Raw genomic sequence first — 19,566 nt, forward strand, 5'->3', positions numbered from 1 at the left:
AGGTCAGGAGACTAAAATTAGTTGATATTTTGCCATATTGAACCCACCTTTCTAATGAATTGTATTTGTCAGGTGAAGTGGGGAGCTTAGAAACTTTGGATGATGACATCCTTTTTCTAAAAGGAAAATGAGGACCACTTGAAACCTTTATGAATTCCCTAGGATAAGCAACTTATCTGGAATATTTCACACTGAAGTAACTCTAACTTTTAAAATGTGAATTGATGTTGTAGAAGGCAGTTTTGAATTCTCCCTTCCTCTCACCATTTCAGACTAAAGAACATGATGGTTTTTAGATGTTGAGTTTTTTTCTAGATTTTTTTTTCCCTGGCTTTTGGATATAACTTTTTAAAATTAGAAAAGCTCAGTGTTCCCACTGAAATCTGGTATCTACTACCTCTTGGAATGTGTTCCCTTGGAATACTTGCCTCAGCACTGTGAAATGGTGCCAGCAGTTAGATGGCTTAGGAGCCAGGTGCCAGACACTTAGCTGGCCCTCAGACTGCCCTGTTAGCGTTACTGAGCTTGTTTGCCTGGTGCCCTGGCCATTTCCCATCCCCTGGAGGACTGTAGGCTGGAGCAGCTGGATACTCTTCCTCTACCAGTGATACTGAGTGTTTAGTAGACGTGAGTAGGAGATGTAAGCTGGGTGAAGTGGGCTGGGTGTGGAGCACATGTTCCCTCCCCCTGAGGCAGGTGCACCCAGGGGGGCTGCTTGCTTGCCTCTGCTTCTGTCACAAAGCATCAGATGCAGGACCCAGGCTCGCCCTGCCTGGGGATGGCAGGAGGCCCTTCTCTTCAGTTACTCTCAGAACAGCAGGATCCTGATGCCTGTTTTTCAAACCCATCTTTGACATGCCCAGGGTTCACACCAGCCCTGGTGACAGCGTGCTGCTGTGCAGAGGCTTTGCCTCTTGGGTAGCACCGGCTTGCTCTGGAGGAGGTTCTGTTTGCAAGCATGACCCGTTGGTCAGTTAGGAAACAAAGGAAAAGAATGGGGGGAGGGAGGGGAAGGGGAAGGGAAACTCTTGGAGACATGGCACTTGAAAAATACTACTTTTCTTTCTATCATATGGTAACTAATAAATGAAGATAACTTGGTGAATGATAGGTGGCCCATGTGTCTCTGATTATGTGCTCATGGGATTCACTTGAAGTTCCCTGGTTATAAATACTTGGTGGTTATGTGACTGTTGTTACATGCTGACTCTCTGTACAGTGTATTGCAAAGAGCAGTAAAGAGTATATGTCCCTGTCAGAAGTAACACTAGTGCTTAGTAGCATACAGACATACTCTGCCTACAGAAAAATAAGTAAAGCAGATTATATTTAACTATTAGATAAAACATCAGTATAAGATTATATATCTTTTGTAAATGGCCATGGCCAAATATATACCAAGAATTCTATTAACACATTGGTATTTGGGGGACCTCATTGCAGCCTTCCAGTGCCTGAGGGGAGCTTATAAACAGGATGGGAATCAACTTTTTAAAAGGGTAGACAATGGCAGGACAAGGGGGAATGGATTAAAGCTGAAGGAGGGAAGGTTTAGAATAGATATTAGGGGGAAGCTCTTTCCAGAGAGAGTGGTGAGGGGCTGGAACAGGCTGCCCAGAGAGGTGGTGGATGCCCCGTCCCTGGGGGTGTTCAAGGCCAGGTTGGCTGGGGCCCTGGGCAGCCTTGTGTAGGTACAGGCCTGGAGGTTGGTGGCCCTGCCTGTGGCAGGGGGGTTGGAGCTCTCTGATCCTTTGGGTCCCTTCCAACCCAGACCAGTCTGGGATTCTATTTTGCTCAAACCCCCCCCCCCCCCAAAACATACATATTTTTAAAGCAAAATTTACTGGAAAGAAAAGACTGAGTATTTTTTTTCCACATCTTTTTCTAGGAAAGCAATTTTGTTTTCACATCTTTTTCTCCAGACCTTTAGAAGCTGCTATGCAGTGTGGCCCTATATCTTCATGCTGAATGCAGGGGGGAATACTTTGTATTTAATCAATAGCAGACAGATTTATCTAGGATTTATTTTTTCATTTTCCTCAAAACTATTGGTCATTTTTTACTATAGAAAATGTACTACTGTGAAAATCAACTAGGGCATTTGCTGTCAGTTTAAGCAAGCAAGAAGCAATGAGAACAAGAAAACCACAAAGAAAGTGCCCTCAAGGGAAAGCTCTGCATAATGAACTTGAAATTGCTACTGCTGGAAATACTGTTGCTGCTTTTCCTGCCAGGGCTGTCACCTCACACAGCAATTTTAGCCTAAAGCAGAGAGTGGGCTTTATCTACAGCATCACTAAAGACTATATGCTGCTAGATTTACAAACTCTACAGACCGCTGTGTTCTCTGGAGTGTTGATGGCATTTTTAAAGGGGAAATAAGCCAAAAATAGCTCATGGTCTTGCTGAATGTTAAGAAAAGATGAAGGGGAACACCAAAGTCTATGAAAACCATCTTTTAAAAATAAATTTGCCCCCTGCTTTTTAAGTGGGAACTCATAAGTGAAATGAATGGGGAGGCCATGCAACTTAAATGGTAAGAGTTTGCATAGAGACACACAGATCATTCCCATGATTTTTAGCTCCCAGTTCTCAGCATCCCATCCTCCTTGCTAAGGAAACATGATGAAGCGTGTTCTTGAGAGAAAAGCAGAGCTGTAGGCTACTTGAGATGCTCATTCCCCAAAGGGATGATCCTTTGCCATGGTATTTCTCACAGAAGCCTTGCTTAGCGTTCAAGGAATGCCTCAATGAGGGGAATACAAGGAATGAGAAGAAGCCAGAAGAGAAATTACAGGGCACAGTACTGTCAACTGTTCTTCAGAAGTTCAGAATATGGGTGAATATTTAGTGGTCTTTTTTATGCAATAACTTCAGTGTTACTCATCTGTCTGAGTGGTTGCTGTAGCTACCACATAACCCTGAAAATTGGCAGAGAGAATCATGTATTCCACTGTGTTCCCTGATCCATAGGAAATATTTCATGGACATTTGTGTACCCTAAAATAGGGATTAGCTGGAAAGATGTGTGCACAGAAGTTTGTGCCGTGCATCACTTGTTTTGTATAATAATAATAACATCTTCCTCTTCTGTTGTATTAAAGTATCTTTATCACAACCCACATTTTACCTTTTTCCCAGTATTGAGGGAGGGCAAGGGAGCGAATGGCTGTGTGGTTGTTTTAGCTGCCTGCTGGGTTAAACCATGACAATCCCAAATAGAGATTACTGGCCTTAAATTTCAGGATTTATCTGAAGTGCATTAATATACCCTCAGATACCTTTGCCATACAAGTGAATGTTGAATTCTTGCTTAAATCCTGGATTTTTATAGGAAGTTACGTCATATATGAGAAGATAGTCCATAAAATAAACCTCATGAGTATTTCAGAAGTGCAGAATTAAGGACATCTATTTATATAGGTGTTGACTGTTGTAAACCATAAGTGACACTAGGGGAAGTTTGTTTATGAAGTGGGTTTACTGGAAAAATGAACAAGGTCAGAGCTTCTCTAGCTCTAATATTTGCAATGAGTCAGGTTTGACATTTCAAGTTGAAAAAGAACTCAGAATTTAAAACCAAGTTAAGAATACACTGTATGGATGATTTTGGGGAAGGACAAATTAAATTTCTAAATTGACATGCAGTGCTAAAACTGGGAACAGCTTGCCTGAATTCAGAAAAATGACTAATACAGAAAAACCTGAACTTATTTGGGAGAAAGGAATCCACGTAGGGAATGTGTGCTAAATGCTGTAAGTAATCTGTGTAGAAGATAAGGGAAGGGACAGGTATTGGGTAGTTGGGAATAGTACTAGTACAAAACCACGACAAAAATCCATCAGCTGATAAATTCATCAGGAGCAAAGAGGTGAAACAAGAAGAAATATTAATTTTAGATCTCACCCCGCCCAAACTCTGTTCCTGGCTGTCTAATGGGTTGTCACATCGCAGACAGGATGCAATTGCCATGGAGATGGTTACAAGAACTTTTCCTGTAATTTAGATTTGCTGGGTTAACATTTCTTTTCCATACTTCCATGAAAAGAAAGCAAATTCTAGTTAAGAAGGATACGTTACTACGAAATACCTTTGTGTAGGGGGATTTTGTATTGTTCCTGTCACGTTTTATGTGGTGACCCAGGACTAAGGGCTTTTCCTGTCCTTACAGAGGGGAGCTGTGTTAGAGCAAGAACCTGATCAATCAATGCCTGTCAGAGCTTAGGCTGATGCCTGTAGGGCCATCATTCTTGTCTTGCTCCTCCTTGTAACAGTTATGTACCTTGCAGTTTTATCTAAGTACAAGATTCTTTTGTGTTGCTTCTAAAATGTTATATGTATATAAAAATGTTCTTCAGAATACTGGAAAGCCTGCACTTAGTATTCTTAGTCTTCAGGTCATAAATGTTCTTTTCCTTAGGCTTTACATGATGTAATTATATGTCAGAAGGTTTTCCCAGCCCTGGGGAAGCATGGCCTGTGCTTTTAACACCTGTTAAACTATCTGTGAGCTAAGAATTCTCACGTCTATCATACTTCAGGAGATCTCTACAGCGATCTAAAGTAGTAATGACCCCCTTAGATTAAGGTAAAAGATACTTCTAATATCCTCCCTTTTCCCATTAATAATTATATTTCTGTACCTGTATCTGTGCAGCTCTCTCCAAAACTTTGTTGTCAGAGGTTTCAGATTCTCCACTGCAATCCTCCACTGTCAGATTTGGAATATTCCAAGGGCTTTTTGCCCCAAGACTCAGCTAAGAAGTACACGAGTAATTCTCTTCTATTAAACGTCATTTTTTGACTGGTTGCAGCTCATGTATGCAGTGGGAGGGGTAGTGACAGTCCTTGTGCCAGAGGAAATAGAGAAATTATTCCTTCCTGGAATATACCAGGCATGCAAATTAGGATAAAGGGCAAAAGAGAGATTGCCCTGCCTTTCCTCTGTCCTGTAGGGATGATTATTGCCAGTGATGCTGGAGAGAAGCAGGGGAGAGATTGCACAGGGAAACAGAATGTCTCCTGGGACTTACTGAGATTTGAAAAGATTTTCCTTCCATTTTTGAAGCATCAATAGGCTGATTATTGAGATGAGCAGTGCTTGTGCTGAAGGATAGAGGAAGGAGAACAGCTTTAGCTGAGCTGCCAGTACAGAAAAATACAGAACCTGTATTTAGTGCCAAATTCCAGGAGTATTCTATTGAAATAAAGCCACAGAAGCAGAGATGAATGCCTGTGGTGCTCAATGGCATGTCCCACTGACTACTTGTGAGGGTAGAGCTTTGTCTTCAGCTGGTTCTGCATTGTTTTGACCCTTGCACCTATGTACCTCCTCCACGAGTATTTTTGGTCAGCTAAGAACCTGAACCCTGCTCCCTGATATTCTTGGAGCAGCAGGTTCTCTTCAGTCAGGTCACCATCAGGCAGGAGATGTAACAACAGAAAATTGTTGCTAGCAGCTGGTGAAGCTGGAAGTGAGGATCTCCTTTCCTATAACTGAATGAGCAGTTCTCCCACTTGCTTCCCTACCAACCAAAAAGAACCACCTCTATTCCTACGTCAGCAGATTCAGAGACTCTGCTCAGAGTTGGAGAGTTGAGCTTGTGGGTGCACTTTGTGTTCTTGCAAAAGGTTGAGCTCTGTAAATCACATAAGCTTCCCTTGTGCTGGGTTCTGCTTTTTCCTGGAGTTTGGAAATGGAGTTTGGCAGAAAATAAATAAATCCTTTAACTGCAGAATCTCACTGTTCAGGTTACCTAGTCCTCTGTTTCATTATTCCAGAGGAAAGGAGTTAGTGTGACTCACAGTAAAAAAACATCTTAGTGTTTCAGTTCTGACTGGTATGAATTCTGTTAAAACTGGGGTTTTGTTTGTTTTTCTTCATGAGAGCTGTAGGGCTCATTGGCTTGAATTCTCCTTATCATTATCATAACTTCAAGACCTTGAATTGAAGATTGAGTTACATTTTCATGTGTCCTGTTAATTATAGATGAGGGAATGCTAAAAATCTGCTTACATCACAGTATTGGGAGGGTACTTGCTAGTTCAGGTGCTGACATTTCTGTTTCATCTCAAAGTTCCACTGGGATCTGAAGCCAGTCTAAAGTAATAATGAGTTTGGTTTCCTTGACAAAATGAATTTTGCTTTTACATGCTTGCCACCACAGCTACTTGTGCCACGTTATTTATGGATAAGCACTTTCCTACTCTGTCACAATTTAACCCAAAGTCATTCATGTAGGTCGACATACAGCTAAGACAGGCCATTGATGGCATTCTTCTTCCTGTTGACAACAAACAATTAGCCACAGGTTTTTATCCTCTGTTACCTCTGCTGTCTGTAGAACTGTTCAGACCTATTGTGATACATGAAAAGGTTTGTAATTTCCTGTTAGGGCAGGGTTTTAGGAAGGGCCTAGGAGTGAGTCTGATTTGATGGCATTATTTCATATATTTGTGTATTATTAAGAGTTCAGTTTGTTTTTCATTCCTTTTATTCAAAATATGGTGTGCCTATCAGTGAGCTTTATTGCTGTCTGTGTAGAAGAGTGGAATCCAAGGTGCAATACAGCACTTAGTATTAGACCATCCTCTACACTTTCTGATCATACCAATGCTACCTGCTGTAAAGCCTCAGTCTCATAGGTTTAGGTAGATATGTGTGTAAGGCTTGACTCTGCCTATTAATTCACAATGTTATGGTTGATGTGTGTAAATTAAAGGCCATGTTTTGCTGTGCAGGTAAATACACATCTTGGATTATTTTACATTCAAATTATATTTTTCTTTATTTGTGGTTTTGGTTTTTATTTTTAATTTTTTGCCAACAGAAATGTGAATGATCTATAGACATGAGAACTTCATTCATTTTGGCACAATGAGGGTGAAACAGGCCATGCTTAATGATAAAATATCAATGGTGACACTTGGCTCAAGCATGGGGAACAAAGCTAAAGCCAAACTTGATAAACTTGGTTGGCAAAACATGAATCAAACCCTGTTAAGTACATCCTGGCAAAATGATCCTCTGATGTGAGCAGGAGCTATGTTGTGATTTATTTTTACTCTTCTTCCCCAGCCGTGCTCTGAAATTTGAAGCTCAGCCCTGTGAAGTGCTGAGTGTCAGTGAAAGCCAGGTGGGAACTGAAATGTTCAGCATTCTCCAGGGTTAGGCTTTTACTTTGGTCCACATCTTGTATGTTACATGCTCTGTGGTTCTTGAACTAATAGATTTCTTTCTCTCCCCTTATCCTGAAAACTAGGTTGTTATGTCAGCTCTAAGTCTTTGTTATAAAAGTTTATTCTCTTTTAATGCAAACAAAGCAAAGCAAGTCACAAGGCTTGTTTCTCTCATAAGAAGATTATGTACAGAACTTTATTCACTTACTTTGTCTTTTGTCCTGGTTTGGTCTTGTTTCTTTAAGGTGAGATAGCCTTCTCTGTAATATTAGTATATTTTACTTGCTGTAATCTGACATACCATTTCTCTTCCCTTTTTTCTCCTTCCCTAAGATTATCATTGGAGAAACTGCAGTGTTTTGTCTACAGTTAGCTACAAAGGACTTTGAAAACCAAGAAAAAACAATATTAACTGGAGACTGTTGTTATATAAATCCACTGGTGCGCAGGACCATCAGATTCCTTGGTATGAGCAAAATCAATGCTTTCGTTTTCTGAATGGTGGGAGTGATCCATTGTGTCTTAATTTTAACCTATACAACATTTCATGTGTAGTCTTAACACATGTGCAGTGAGTTCTGTCCTTTTGGATAGCAAAAGAAGCTTCTTGGAAGTTTGGATTCAAAAAATAGCTGCAGAAACAGCAGTAAAACTATAAATAATTGGGACTGCTAGTGGGGAAAACAACCAGCAGGCCTGGAGTAGTGCGGAGAGAGACCCTGGAGACACGTCTAGGCTTGGTTTTCTTTGGTTACTTGCACACAAAGCAACCAAAGTTGAAGTCATTGGGATATAAAAGCATGTTTGAAGCCAAGCCTGGGTTAGGTACTTAGCCTGGACAATGTGTTATAGTCTCTAATAGAAAACTATCCACAACCCTTGCACCACTGAAGTCAGCTGTAATTCCTCCACTGACTTTAATAGGTAGGAGATGTCATCCTTTCTACTTTGTTCATGTAGATGTGTTTGGAAGGAGATGTACCACCACTCAAAGTGTCTATTGGCTATTCTCAGGTGCTCCTTATGAATGCATGCAGGGATGCCTTGAAAGGGCTCAGTTCTATTGTTTGCTTCTCACTCACAGTTGTATCTAAGAGAAGCAGCTGGAGGGATGAAGCCAAGCAGCTAATCCTCCTGCATGGCCCAGTCACAGGGGGAGGGGGACGAAGTGCAGCTGTGTCTGTATCCAGTGTTTGTGCACCAGCTGTGCCTGGCTTCTGAGAGCATGATTGCTTGCTGTCATGTTGGAATGCTAGAAGTCATTGAGACTATCTTGTAGAGGTCCAGAGGAGGTGGGCAGTGATGATGAGGAGCTTTTCCTGCTCCAGTTCCTCTCTGTGTAATCAGTGCCTGTGTTTCCTTCCCACTTGGTGGGCCCTACTTGCTCACAGGAACAAAAAAATATTGGGAGTGAGGGAAGGAATGAGCAGTGGCCTCTGGACTGCTCTACCAAATGAGGCATTGTTACCCATCATGCACAAAGTGATTTGGCCACCTATGTTGGGGCAGTACATACCCTTAGGGCTTGCTGAAAGGGCCCTTCTGTGCAGAAAATGGCTTGGCACAATCCACTGCTCACCAGTGTCTAGCAGCTCAGGGTGAATTAACAGTAGTGTGACATTGCTGACCAGCCAGGATCCCAGAAATCATCCCCCAATCTTCTAGCTTTGCTCAGGAAAAAACCCTGACTTTAGAAATGCACATGTTTCTGGGGGATCGTGTCTGCTGAGGTGTACGTCCATTAAAGTACTCGTGCTGCCCCACGAAATTTGGAACTGCTAGAACTCACACTGTCTTCACAGGGCATTCAAGTATGGGAAGGGTAAAGTGATTTGCCTGTGTAAACACAGGAAGAATCTGTAGCTCAGGTGGGATTTGAAAACACACCTGCTGGCTTTGTCTCCAAATCAGAGTGCAGTGTTTGCATTTCCTTCCAGAGCTCGTTTTCTGCTTCCAAAAGGATAGAAAGGGACCTCAGAATAGTAGAACCATGTTTTCTTTCAAGTAATCAAAATCATCCATTTCCATTCTAATGAATGAGTACATGTACTTAATGCTTTGCTGATAAAAACCCTGAACCTCTTTAGTGTTAAGTAGCTCCTCAAATACATAGATCTTAGCTCGCTGTGTTGATGTTGTGATTAACATGCCCTGCATAGAGATGTGCCCAGCAGCAGAAAGATGGAGACAACTCGTGATGGCAATACTGAATTATTCAGTACTTCAGCTTCTTTACAGCTGCAAGGGAGAAGAAAATGTTTGTCCAGTATGTGTTACGACTTTTCAAGTCACTGCTCCATCACCACTTGACTTTTGCTTGGTTCTCAACCAAATTTATAGGGTAGAGAATTTGCCTCTGTCACTTCCATTTAGTGAACATGGGCAGAAGCTAGGTACCAGTATAGCTAGCTACCAGTGAAGATTCAGAGCTAGGGGGCTGAGGAAAGTGGGTTACTTGCACGGGGGGTGAGTGTGCCCCTCCAAAAGATGGAGAGAGATGAGGTATGTGGGTGCTCTGCAGCATGACTGCTGCAGTTCTGCAGGAAAGTACCATCTCCAAGCTGAGCCAGGTTCTTTAGAGTACTCAATACACATGAGGGTTTTTCATGTCCTTAAATGGAAGGAGCTGGTATATGACTATAATAAATACTCTAATTTATTGCTCTGGAGTGAAATTATCAGGAAGTTTTAACTCTTTGTTTCCCTCTTCAGGAATTTACGCATTTGGACTGTTTGCTACGGACATCTTTGTAAATGCTGGACAAGTAGTAACAGGGAATCTTGCACCACATTTTCTTGCACTTTGTAAACCCAACTATACAGCACTTGGATGTAAACAGTATACACAGTTCATCAGTAGCGTACATGCCTGTACTGGAAATCCAGACCTTGTCATGAAAGCCAGAAAGACATTCCCATCCAAAGAAGCAGCACTAAGCATATATGCAGCTATGTATCTGGCTGTAAGTATACTGTACTATTTAATGTCACTCTATTTCTGAGGGCAAATGACTCACACTGTGAGGGGAGGAGGGAGGAATGGGGATAACTATTGGCTGGTTTTATGTATGTAAACCTTCTATGCATTACTGTGAGGCCTTTGAAAATTTGGACTTAATTCTGATAATTACAGATGTAGTGATTCTCTGGGCTTTGAAAGCTAACACAATGCTGAGAGAGGGCAAGCTGTCCAAAAAGGGTTATAGATTTAGGAAAACCAATATTTTCTGTATTTCCAGAGAATGTGGGAGGAGCCCTTGTTGGGTAGTGAAAAAGAAGGGTGGGGATTGCCTGTGACTGGAGTAGTTCCTTTCCAAGTTTTAATCCAGTACAGATTAGTAGAATTGCATACACCCATATTCTTTGGTGCGGTGAAGCAGAAGAGTGGGCATATGTTAAGTGTCTGATCTCGACAGGTTTCCCAAGATCTGTGAATGTCTTTAGGTACTAGAATTGCTATTTTTAGGTACCTCAGTGCTCATGCAGTCAGTTTGGCTCTTATCCTGCAGTGAAGTGGGCTAAGAGAACGCAGCCCTTCTTCCCTTCCTCCTCTCTGATACAGGGAGCGATGAGCAGGGCTCGGGTAAAAACTGGTGTTTACTGCCTGGCATCAGCGCTGTGCTACAGGCTATTGAGAAATGTGGGGAGACAAGTGAGAGGCAGAGCGACTGTGACTAATGAATCTCACTCGAGTACTCTGTGCAGCACTCCCTGGCTTAGTTTGGATCACACGTTGTTCTAGTCTTGAGCAGAAGCACATCGTGTTCTTGGTGGAGTTGTCCCCAGCACATGCGTACGGGAGTCTCTTTCCTGGCCGGCGCTGGCAGTCACAGCCCTTTGGACAAGCCCAGGGCTGCCTCCATAGTGTCACTGGGAAGCTAGGCAGGTGTATGGGTACCTTTGTGGCTGTTGCAGGAGTCATCCCTTTAAATTCCCTCAGTACTTGGACAATGGGCTGTCTGTACGTGTGTGTATCCGTATGCCCATGTGTGTGTGTACAGACACACACGTACACGTGAGTACGTATTGCTTTGCAACACATATTCAATGACCTGACTTGCAATTCCTGATTGAGATGGAAACTGATACTTGTCAAAATGGCAAAGATCCCAACCACATCCACAGGCAGTGTGACAACTCCATGAATATGGTTTTAGAACCAGTTGCTTAAAATCTGCAGCACTGGCAGTAACATTTATCAGAAGTTCCTTGTGAGAAACGTCTGCTTGGAGGGATGGATCATCCGTTAGTACACTCAAGTGTTCTCTGCAAATCAGAGATGAGCAATAAAATTCTATTCTAACTTGAGGCGAGTGTAAGACTCCTAATAGTATTGTCTATTTGGGGAGATATCTAAGGCTTTGCTTCACTGAAACATACCTCTAAATTTGGCACAAGCTATTTTAGAAAACATTCAGCATTCTTCATTTTAATTGCTCCTATTTTTCTCATCCATCTGTAAAGTTGGATTTCCACTGTTGCCATGAGTCACAGTAACTAAAGGAGACCAACTGTTCAGCTACTGCAAAGCAGGAAGGAAAATAGTATTAAGACATTTTAAAAGCAAAATGTAGACATCAGTAAGGTCTAATACTGAGTGTCAATGGTTTTTGACATGAGAAGAGTACATTATGCAAACCTTGTGTTTTGTGTGAACCACAGACTGGTTTGGGTTGGAAGGGACCTTAAAAGCCCATTTAGTCCCAACCCTTGCTATGGGCAGGATCACTCTCCAATAAACCAGGTTGCCCCAAGCCCCATCCAACCTGGCCTTGAGCGCTGCCAGGGAGGGGGCAGCCACAGCATCTCTGGGCAGCCTGTGCCAGTGCCTCATCAGCTTGTTAGCAACAGCAAGATACAATTAAATAAATCAAAAATTAAAACTGCTGTGACCTGTTTCATGATTTTACAATCAATTCAGTAACCACCAAAAGGAATAAATCCTATGTCATTACTGTGTTGCTGCATGATGCATGACATCAGCTAAAGCACTATAAACTGTTCTCAGGATCTCTGGATTCTTAAAGGCTGCATCATGAAGTGAATTTCTATGATCTATCAGCTGAGTTGTAGCCTGCAAACTTAGGTCCTTGCTGCTGTAAAAGGCAGTCCTTTTTATTTAGGAATTTTTTTAATCCTCTTGCATGGTTGCAGCTAAAGATACTGTTTATTATACACCAGGGAAGGAAACGCAACATTCCAGTATTTGTGGTCATGTCCTTAAACTGTCATGATATTTATCAGCATGGTTGGCCCTGAGTAACCACTTTCTCCTTGCTATTCACTGGAGTAGCAATAGCCTGGTCTTTGTATGAGCCACGGTACATGAGTTACATGAACGTAAAGACCTCTGTATGTTACTCGGCTACTATCTCATAAGCATATATGCTCTGGTACAAAATGGGCTTTCTGGTGTGGTTAACAGAAATATTTGGGAGAGAGGGAGGGATTGCTACAGAATTCTTCCTGGACACTTAACCAGCTGTGCACAAAACCAAACCAGCTTAAAGACATAAACAGGCAACAAGCTGATCCAGAGTACCTTGCTCTCCAAGGGGGCCAACTCAGACTTGTGTGATTTCACCAAACCACCCATTTAAAAACAAAGCCTATACTTTATCTAATAATTCCCCTATCTCATTCCATTTAAGGGCAGCCACGTCTGTATCACCTAGCATCTGTGCATATTGTCTTGTTAACAATAGCTGCTTTTTTTTTTTTAATCTAAGTTCTTATGTCTTCCTTTTTTCCCCCCTCCTCTCTCTTGAGAGTGGGTGGCTGCTATGGTAACTCTGAATTCCCCTCCTGCTGAAAGTACAGTCTTTTTCAAACAATTGTGTTGCTAATATTTAGACCTCTGTGTAATGTTTGCCTCCATTATTTTCTCTTAGTACCTATCAAGACAGACTTAGCAATGGAAATGTTGAATGGCAGCACTGTGGTTAGGTGTTTTCTCTACCCTGCTGCAAACAGACACTGTCAATGATGCATTACCTGTCGTCTTCAGACTTGTAGGTTTATTTTTCCCAATGTGCCAAGAGTCCTCAAAATGACGTAAGCCTGTTCCAGACTCTCTAACCAAGCTTCCTGCTACCTGGATTTCCCCTTAGATGTCTGCACAGCTCATCTTGTATCTTTTGTTTGTATGGGGTTTTTTGCTTGAGTTGGGTTAATAAGTTGACTGCATCTGCTTTTACTTCTTACCAGCACTGCAGTTCACCCTTTCTCAGTTGGAACAACATCTGTTTGCACAAATGCTGCAAGGTTATTAAATTGAATATAATTGTATAAACCACATTTTGATATGTGTAAGATGACACAGCCTGTACAATTAGAGGTATATGTTGAAGCAGCCAAGTATGCACTTGGTTTTTTTTCCACAACTGAGACACAGAAATGAGAAGTCACAAGTCTCCCTTTTGGTAGGATTTAAAAGTGAAACATGAAGATTTAGTCAGTCTATTGCCATGGATTTAAATATGAAACTTGTGACTAACAGTTCCCTTTAGTGCTGCAGACCTGTGGGTTTGGTCATTGCTAGTTTTAGTTTAAGGCAAATTTTAATTAATTCTGTAAAACTTTGTTTCTTTCAATGGTTTATTCTTATTGTCTTGGGGAGGCAATTGGCAGCCAACATGACTGCAGGGTGGTGTTTGACTTGGTGTTACTGAATGCATTTCAAACTTGCTTTGGATTTGTAGTGATAGAGGAACAGGTTTAATGTCTTGATAATTGCCATAGCCCTTAGGTCTGTGTGCTGCTTATGTTGCTTTCTACAGTGAACCCTTGGCCTCAACTACAGCCTCAGGCAGGGCCAGCAGGTAAAACTGACGATTTTTTTTCCACTCTGCAGAGCTTTTGTTAGGCCCCCTGATGCTTTTCTGCAGGGTTCTTGCTCCTGGCATTCTGCTGTGTGGTCTTTGCTGTGTTTGTAAGTGGCTGAGAAAAGACTGCAAGGCAGTCTGGGTCCCAATGCTGGCACCACGGTGACGTTCTACTCAGTGTCATTCCTTGGTCCAGCCTCTAGGTTGAGGCCTCATCTCACCTCTTCTTGATCCTCAAGTGCCTGTTTTGCTCCTGCTCAGTGGGCAGCTGGCAATGGCATGATGGGCCTCACTGTGACAGGCTTCATAGAAAAGGAGTAGCAGAGTAGGATAATGACCTCTGCATATCAAATCAGCTTTAATTCACACTTGGGTGTATCTTACAGTCCTGGTATGTTGAGGGACACCTTTTCTCCAGTTGTTTAGACTGACAACTTTGGGCAGCTCATAGTGAGAAATTGCATTTCTAGAGCTTTCTATTCCATTAACCAACTCAGACCCCTGACTTTTGAAAGCCAGTTTTTACCTAGGATCATCAGTAATTACTGCAAAACATAGAGAGAGATGTAGGAGGCTTCAAAAGCCCTTCAGTGGGCAGTTGCAGAAAGGGACAGATGATTTTAGAATGTGACTGTAGTTTGCTCTAGAAATAATTTGACCCAATAATTATTAATCAAGTAAGCTGAAGAGCTTTTATGTTGTCAAACAGGATTGTAACTAAATATTGAAGCTGATTATAGACTGCCCTCCACCATAGCTCACTACTTCAAGCTTTTGGATCTCCAAGTTATCTCTCTTTCTTGTTGGTTTGATGAGTATTGAAAGTTTTGTGTTCCTCAGGTGGAACAAATACCTATAACATTACTTGAATAGTTCAAGATCCCTTATTTAATGATATCACATTATAAAAGCAAAACAAAATGAGGTATTTGGAGTGGTGCCTGGGATAGGTGCCTGTTCAGTGATTCCTTCCTCTTTCTGCTTGTCACTTCATGAGTCATTATTCTCTGCCCACAAATGGACTGGTCTGTCTCTTTGTCAGTCCCCCAGACCATCTGCTTTAGGTAGGACTGGAACAGCAAGCCCAGAGTGGATCTTTCTACCCACATTCCTGGGCCCCAGACTGATGTAGGAAAAATTTTCAGCTAGGAGAAATAATCTGCCTCCTGGGTAGTGCCCCCAGGCTGGTGCTGGACTAGCTCCATACTAACCAAGATGGGACTCTGGGAGCTGCTGTGTGTGTTTGTGTGCATATGCCTTTGTGTGGGTAAGGCTAAAGATAGCTGAAACACAACAACTAGGAAGAGCTTGTAGCACAGCCCTGGAGGGCACTTGGTTTCTGCACTTCACATGCCGTTCCTGTTGCTCTCTTATATGTTTTAGAAAGATTTAAGACCTGTTTCATATGAGTCAAACTTGCAACATGGCATTTTGGAAAGCTTTCCCAGTACAAGCTGAAGTGCCACCGCTATGATTAGTCCTTATATTATGACCTGAGACAGTCATGTCAGAAACCTCACAGCTAGCTTTGTCTTTGGTTGTCATGGTAACAATTCAGACTCTTTCAAATACATATTTCCAAAACCATGTCAATTAAAGTTTTTCTTTCAATTGGAGGTTCTCTGAAGATTTCACTTCCAGCATCTTAAAGACTGAAGGACGGTTGTTTGTGTCTCCTGAAAATCCAGTAAATATTGGTCTATAGAATGATCAAATAACATCTATCTCTTCATAAGACTCTCTGCCAGTGTCTGCTTGCTGGTATCACCTTTATATCATTTCATACTAAAAACCTTATGTCAGAAAAAAGTAAAAGAAAGAGCAGAAGCTCTTCAAGAGAAAATTCACTGCTGACCTGATGTTGCAGGAGAATGTGTGGCCTGCAAAATAAATTCTTATTACTGTATCAATCCTTTATATGTAAAGTATCTCTGCTTTTGGTCTTGCTGTTGTCTAACTTAAAAGATTTCTTTAATAAGAGCACTCTACCTATTTCCATTTTTAAAAGGAACTGAGGTGGACTTGTTCCATAAACGTCTTTAGCCATGTTAAAATTTGTTGTCATTCCCTCTAATGTTTCTAACCACTGAGCTATTTTTCTTTGTTGATACTGGTTTTATTACTTATGAAAAGAGAAGAAAAATCCTGTCATCTTTTCAAGATGGTTATTCTTTGTCAATTACTGACTCTCCTGGTTAATATTTTCCTTCCAGAATGAAGAAAAACATTGCTTAATTATACTTTATTCTTAGTTCAAATAATATTTTTGACTGAGTTAACTGTGTTAATATATTGTACTAGACCTGCAGGAGGCCAAGTTTAAAAGGGAACATCTATGAATCCTGCCTTGGAAGAGCCTACATTTGCTATGTAGGGCTTTGCAAATAAACAGTCTTTTCACTATTCTGTTTCAGGAAAACTTACCCTATTTCTGTTGATTCTTTAATAATACTTTAATATAATATTCTTAATATCAGTGGTATCTGTTCTTTAAAGGATAGAGAGAAATGGTACCTATGCTGGCAGAACCCTCGGGTTATTCTGCATGATGGACTGGGCATCATGGTCAGGGCTTTGTTACTCCCGTCAGGCACAGCACAAGTCTGCAGTTGTTTCTGCTCACTCAGTGCTTTACCTGAGAAGGGATTTGAAGGATGTGCTTGATTTTAAAAAGATTCTGAGGAATTTTATGCAGAGCACTTTTCATTTGAGCATCGTATTAAAAATGTTGACGTTTGAGTGAAGCACTACTGAATTATTTGTATTATAATGTGTTCTGCCTCATAAAAGTTGAGATATTGGGCAATGACCAGGTGTTAGAGATAAGTGAAATATCTCAGTAAGGCTTACCTTAAACTACACTCTTTTTTGAGTGGCTTTCTCCTTCTCAGTAGTCATTTTGATGTAATCCGCCACGACACGGAATGAAATGCAGAAGAGCTTCCTGCCAGCTTGCCTGTGTCAACTAAACACAAGCTGTGTTTGAAGATGCGTGATCTTGCTGCGTATTCAAAATATTAGAATATTTTCCCTAGCACCAGATGTTCTAATGTGTAGTGTGAATGTGGATAATTGTGGTAGCATCCAGGAGTGCAATGAGTCATAGAATATCCTGAGTTGGAAGGGACCCATGAGGATTGTCAAGCCCAACTTCTGGCTTCACACAGGGCCAGACAAGTCAGAGCATGGGACTGAGTGCATCATCCAGACACTTCTTGAACTCACTCAGGCTCAGTGCTCTGACTGCTTCCCTGGGGAGCCTGTTCCAGTGCCCAACCACCATCTCAGTAAAGAACCTCTTCCTAATATCCAGCCTATACCTCCTGTCACAGCTTCATAGTGTTCTGTCAGGTTCTATTGCTGGCTGCCAGAGAGGAGATCAGGTCACTAAATGAGACTCACTAAAACAGAAGGCTGCTGAGCATCTCAGCATGTGCTGCTCTGTCTGGAGCTTGAAGAAAAACAGTAGGGCTAAAAAGCTGGAAATTAAAGTTGTGATTGTCTTATCAGTGTTCCACGTGGTAAGAGTAACTCACTAAAGGGAGCCTGACAAAATATAGGGAGATAAGATAAAAGGACAATCAGCAAAGAGAGAAACACTGTCTCTGAAGTGGTCTGGGAAGAAAAGAGAACAGGAGGCTTTTTCTTTTTCCCAAACCTTTGCTCTGTCTGTACTGTTTGAAAGCTTGTGATGAGTTTGCTTTCCATCATGTAAGGTAAGCTGAAGATGTTTGTGGTGCAGTGATTTTAAGTTTAAGCTTTGATTTGTCCTCTAAGCCTCTAGTGTTTTAGATAAAATTACTGTCAGATGTTGCTCTCTTCAGACAAACTCTGACCATTACTTGATGCACTTAATGTAACTGTAACCATGCTTCTGAAACTTCTTGACTGGATTATTGCAGCACTTTGTGACAGATTACCCAGTAAATTCAACTGAAGTTTCAAGGAAAAAAAACCCCAAAGGACTACCCATTTGTTGGCCAAAAAGATACTGGTACTTCAAAGCAGATTCATCTTGTTTCCCTTTGTATTTCCAAGTGATGATGTTACATACAGTTTCCAGTGAAGCTCCATAGAAAATATTTTCATTTTTCAATCTAAAAACTTCAACACTGTCTAATAAATGTGAAGGTTTTAGGCATTTCAGTGCTTTAGTTGGAGAAACATCTTCTGCAGAAAGCAAATAACTTTCTCTTACAAATTTTGTTGAAGTGTAATTTTTAGGGGGGAACTTTCAAGCCACTTTAGCGTCAAGATTCAGGAGAATGGAAATTCAAGGATTTGATATTCAGTTTTTCTGTTAGCCCATCAGAGCTTGGAAAAAGGTGGCTTAAGTCTAGTAGTTCATAACACACCCTTGAGGCAGAAGAGCTGCTCTGCCATCAGGCAGTGCTTTTAATCAGTAGCATTGCAAGGGAAGGTTCGGCTACAAGTAGAGTGGGGTGATTTCCTCAGCTTGACACATTCCTGCATTTAGATTGGCTTGTGTGCTGGGGGCACATTGGTACTAAGCATCCTCAGTCACCATCTGTGAAGTACAGGGGTGTGTTGGTTCAGCACTTGTTGAAACTATGGCACATTAGTTATAAAAGTAGATGCTCTCATTTAGTGTTTTTTTTTTTTTACTGCTTTTTGACAAATCTCTTCTCACGTGAAGCTGTGCATGAAAGAAAGGAATTTCCATGTTGCTTCTTTCTTTTTCTCTTTTTGTCAACATGTGGTGAAATATCACTCACTTTGCATCTCTGCATAAATACAAACAGAGATTAGGAGTGATAGGATAGGATTGTGTAACTTTTCTATTCTTTTGGGGCTTTTTTAAGTTCACATAACATGTAACTTTACTGTATAGTCAGATTTTTTTTTCTAGGATTTCCCTAGGAAAAGGGTGTGAGGACTTTATCTAGCATTCTATTTTTATTTTGCCAACAAATAAAACCCATAAAAAATGCAAATACATATTGTCTATTCAAACAATGTATATATTTTATTCACCAATTAGTGGGAGGTATCCATCAGTCTTATAATTTCTTCCTTTCTAATTTTCAGATGTATATCACCAACACAGTAAAAGCCAGAGGAACAAGGCTTGCAAAACCTGTTCTGTGTTTGGGCTTAATGTGCTTGGCTTTCCTTACTGGAATCAACAGAGTAGCAGAGTATCGAAATCACTGGTCAGATGTAATAGCAGGATTTATAATTGGAATATCTATAGCAGTATTTTTGGTAAGTGTATGTTTGTGTCACTACTTGGGTTTGAAAATAATCAGTGTATGACTTTGTATCTCTTAAAAAAATATTGGTAGCCTTGACTTTTCAGACAACTAAATGAAAAAAGAGGTGTTTCTAATTTTTGGTTTTAATTAATTATCAGTTTCCTTAGTTAAATTAACATACACTCAGCAATGTGAAGTCAAGGAAGGACTGATCCAATGTTCTCTTTTGACTTCCTTATAAACAAAATTGTGTCATTTCAGCCAATATTTTTTGCATCAAGCTCCTCTTTAAGTGTATAACCTTCAGAACAAGATCTAGTTATGATTTAATGTCTGAAGTTATGAA

The 19,566-nt window shown here is 41.0% G+C and overlaps 1 protein-coding gene across 1 annotated transcript in view; it reads left to right on the forward strand.

Annotated features, from left to right (window-relative positions):
* The window catches only part of PLPPR5 (phospholipid phosphatase related 5), a gene marked incomplete at both ends in the record, with an annotated part of 44,184 nt that overhangs the window by 14,807 nt on the left and 9,811 nt on the right, over positions 1-19,566 (forward strand). The window contains 3 exons of the mRNA XM_084266001.1: positions 7,514-7,646; positions 9,893-10,143; positions 19,054-19,230. Coding sequence (XP_084122127.1) covers positions 7,514-7,646; positions 9,893-10,143; positions 19,054-19,230 — 561 coding nt within the window. The remainder of the gene's footprint in view (positions 1-7,513; positions 7,647-9,892; positions 10,144-19,053; positions 19,231-19,566) is intronic.

The sequence above is a fragment of the Gallinula chloropus genome (genome assembly GCF_964237585.1).
Source record: "Gallinula chloropus genome assembly, chromosome: 6".
Classification (NCBI taxonomy): Eukaryota; Metazoa; Chordata; class Aves; order Gruiformes; family Rallidae; genus Gallinula; species Gallinula chloropus.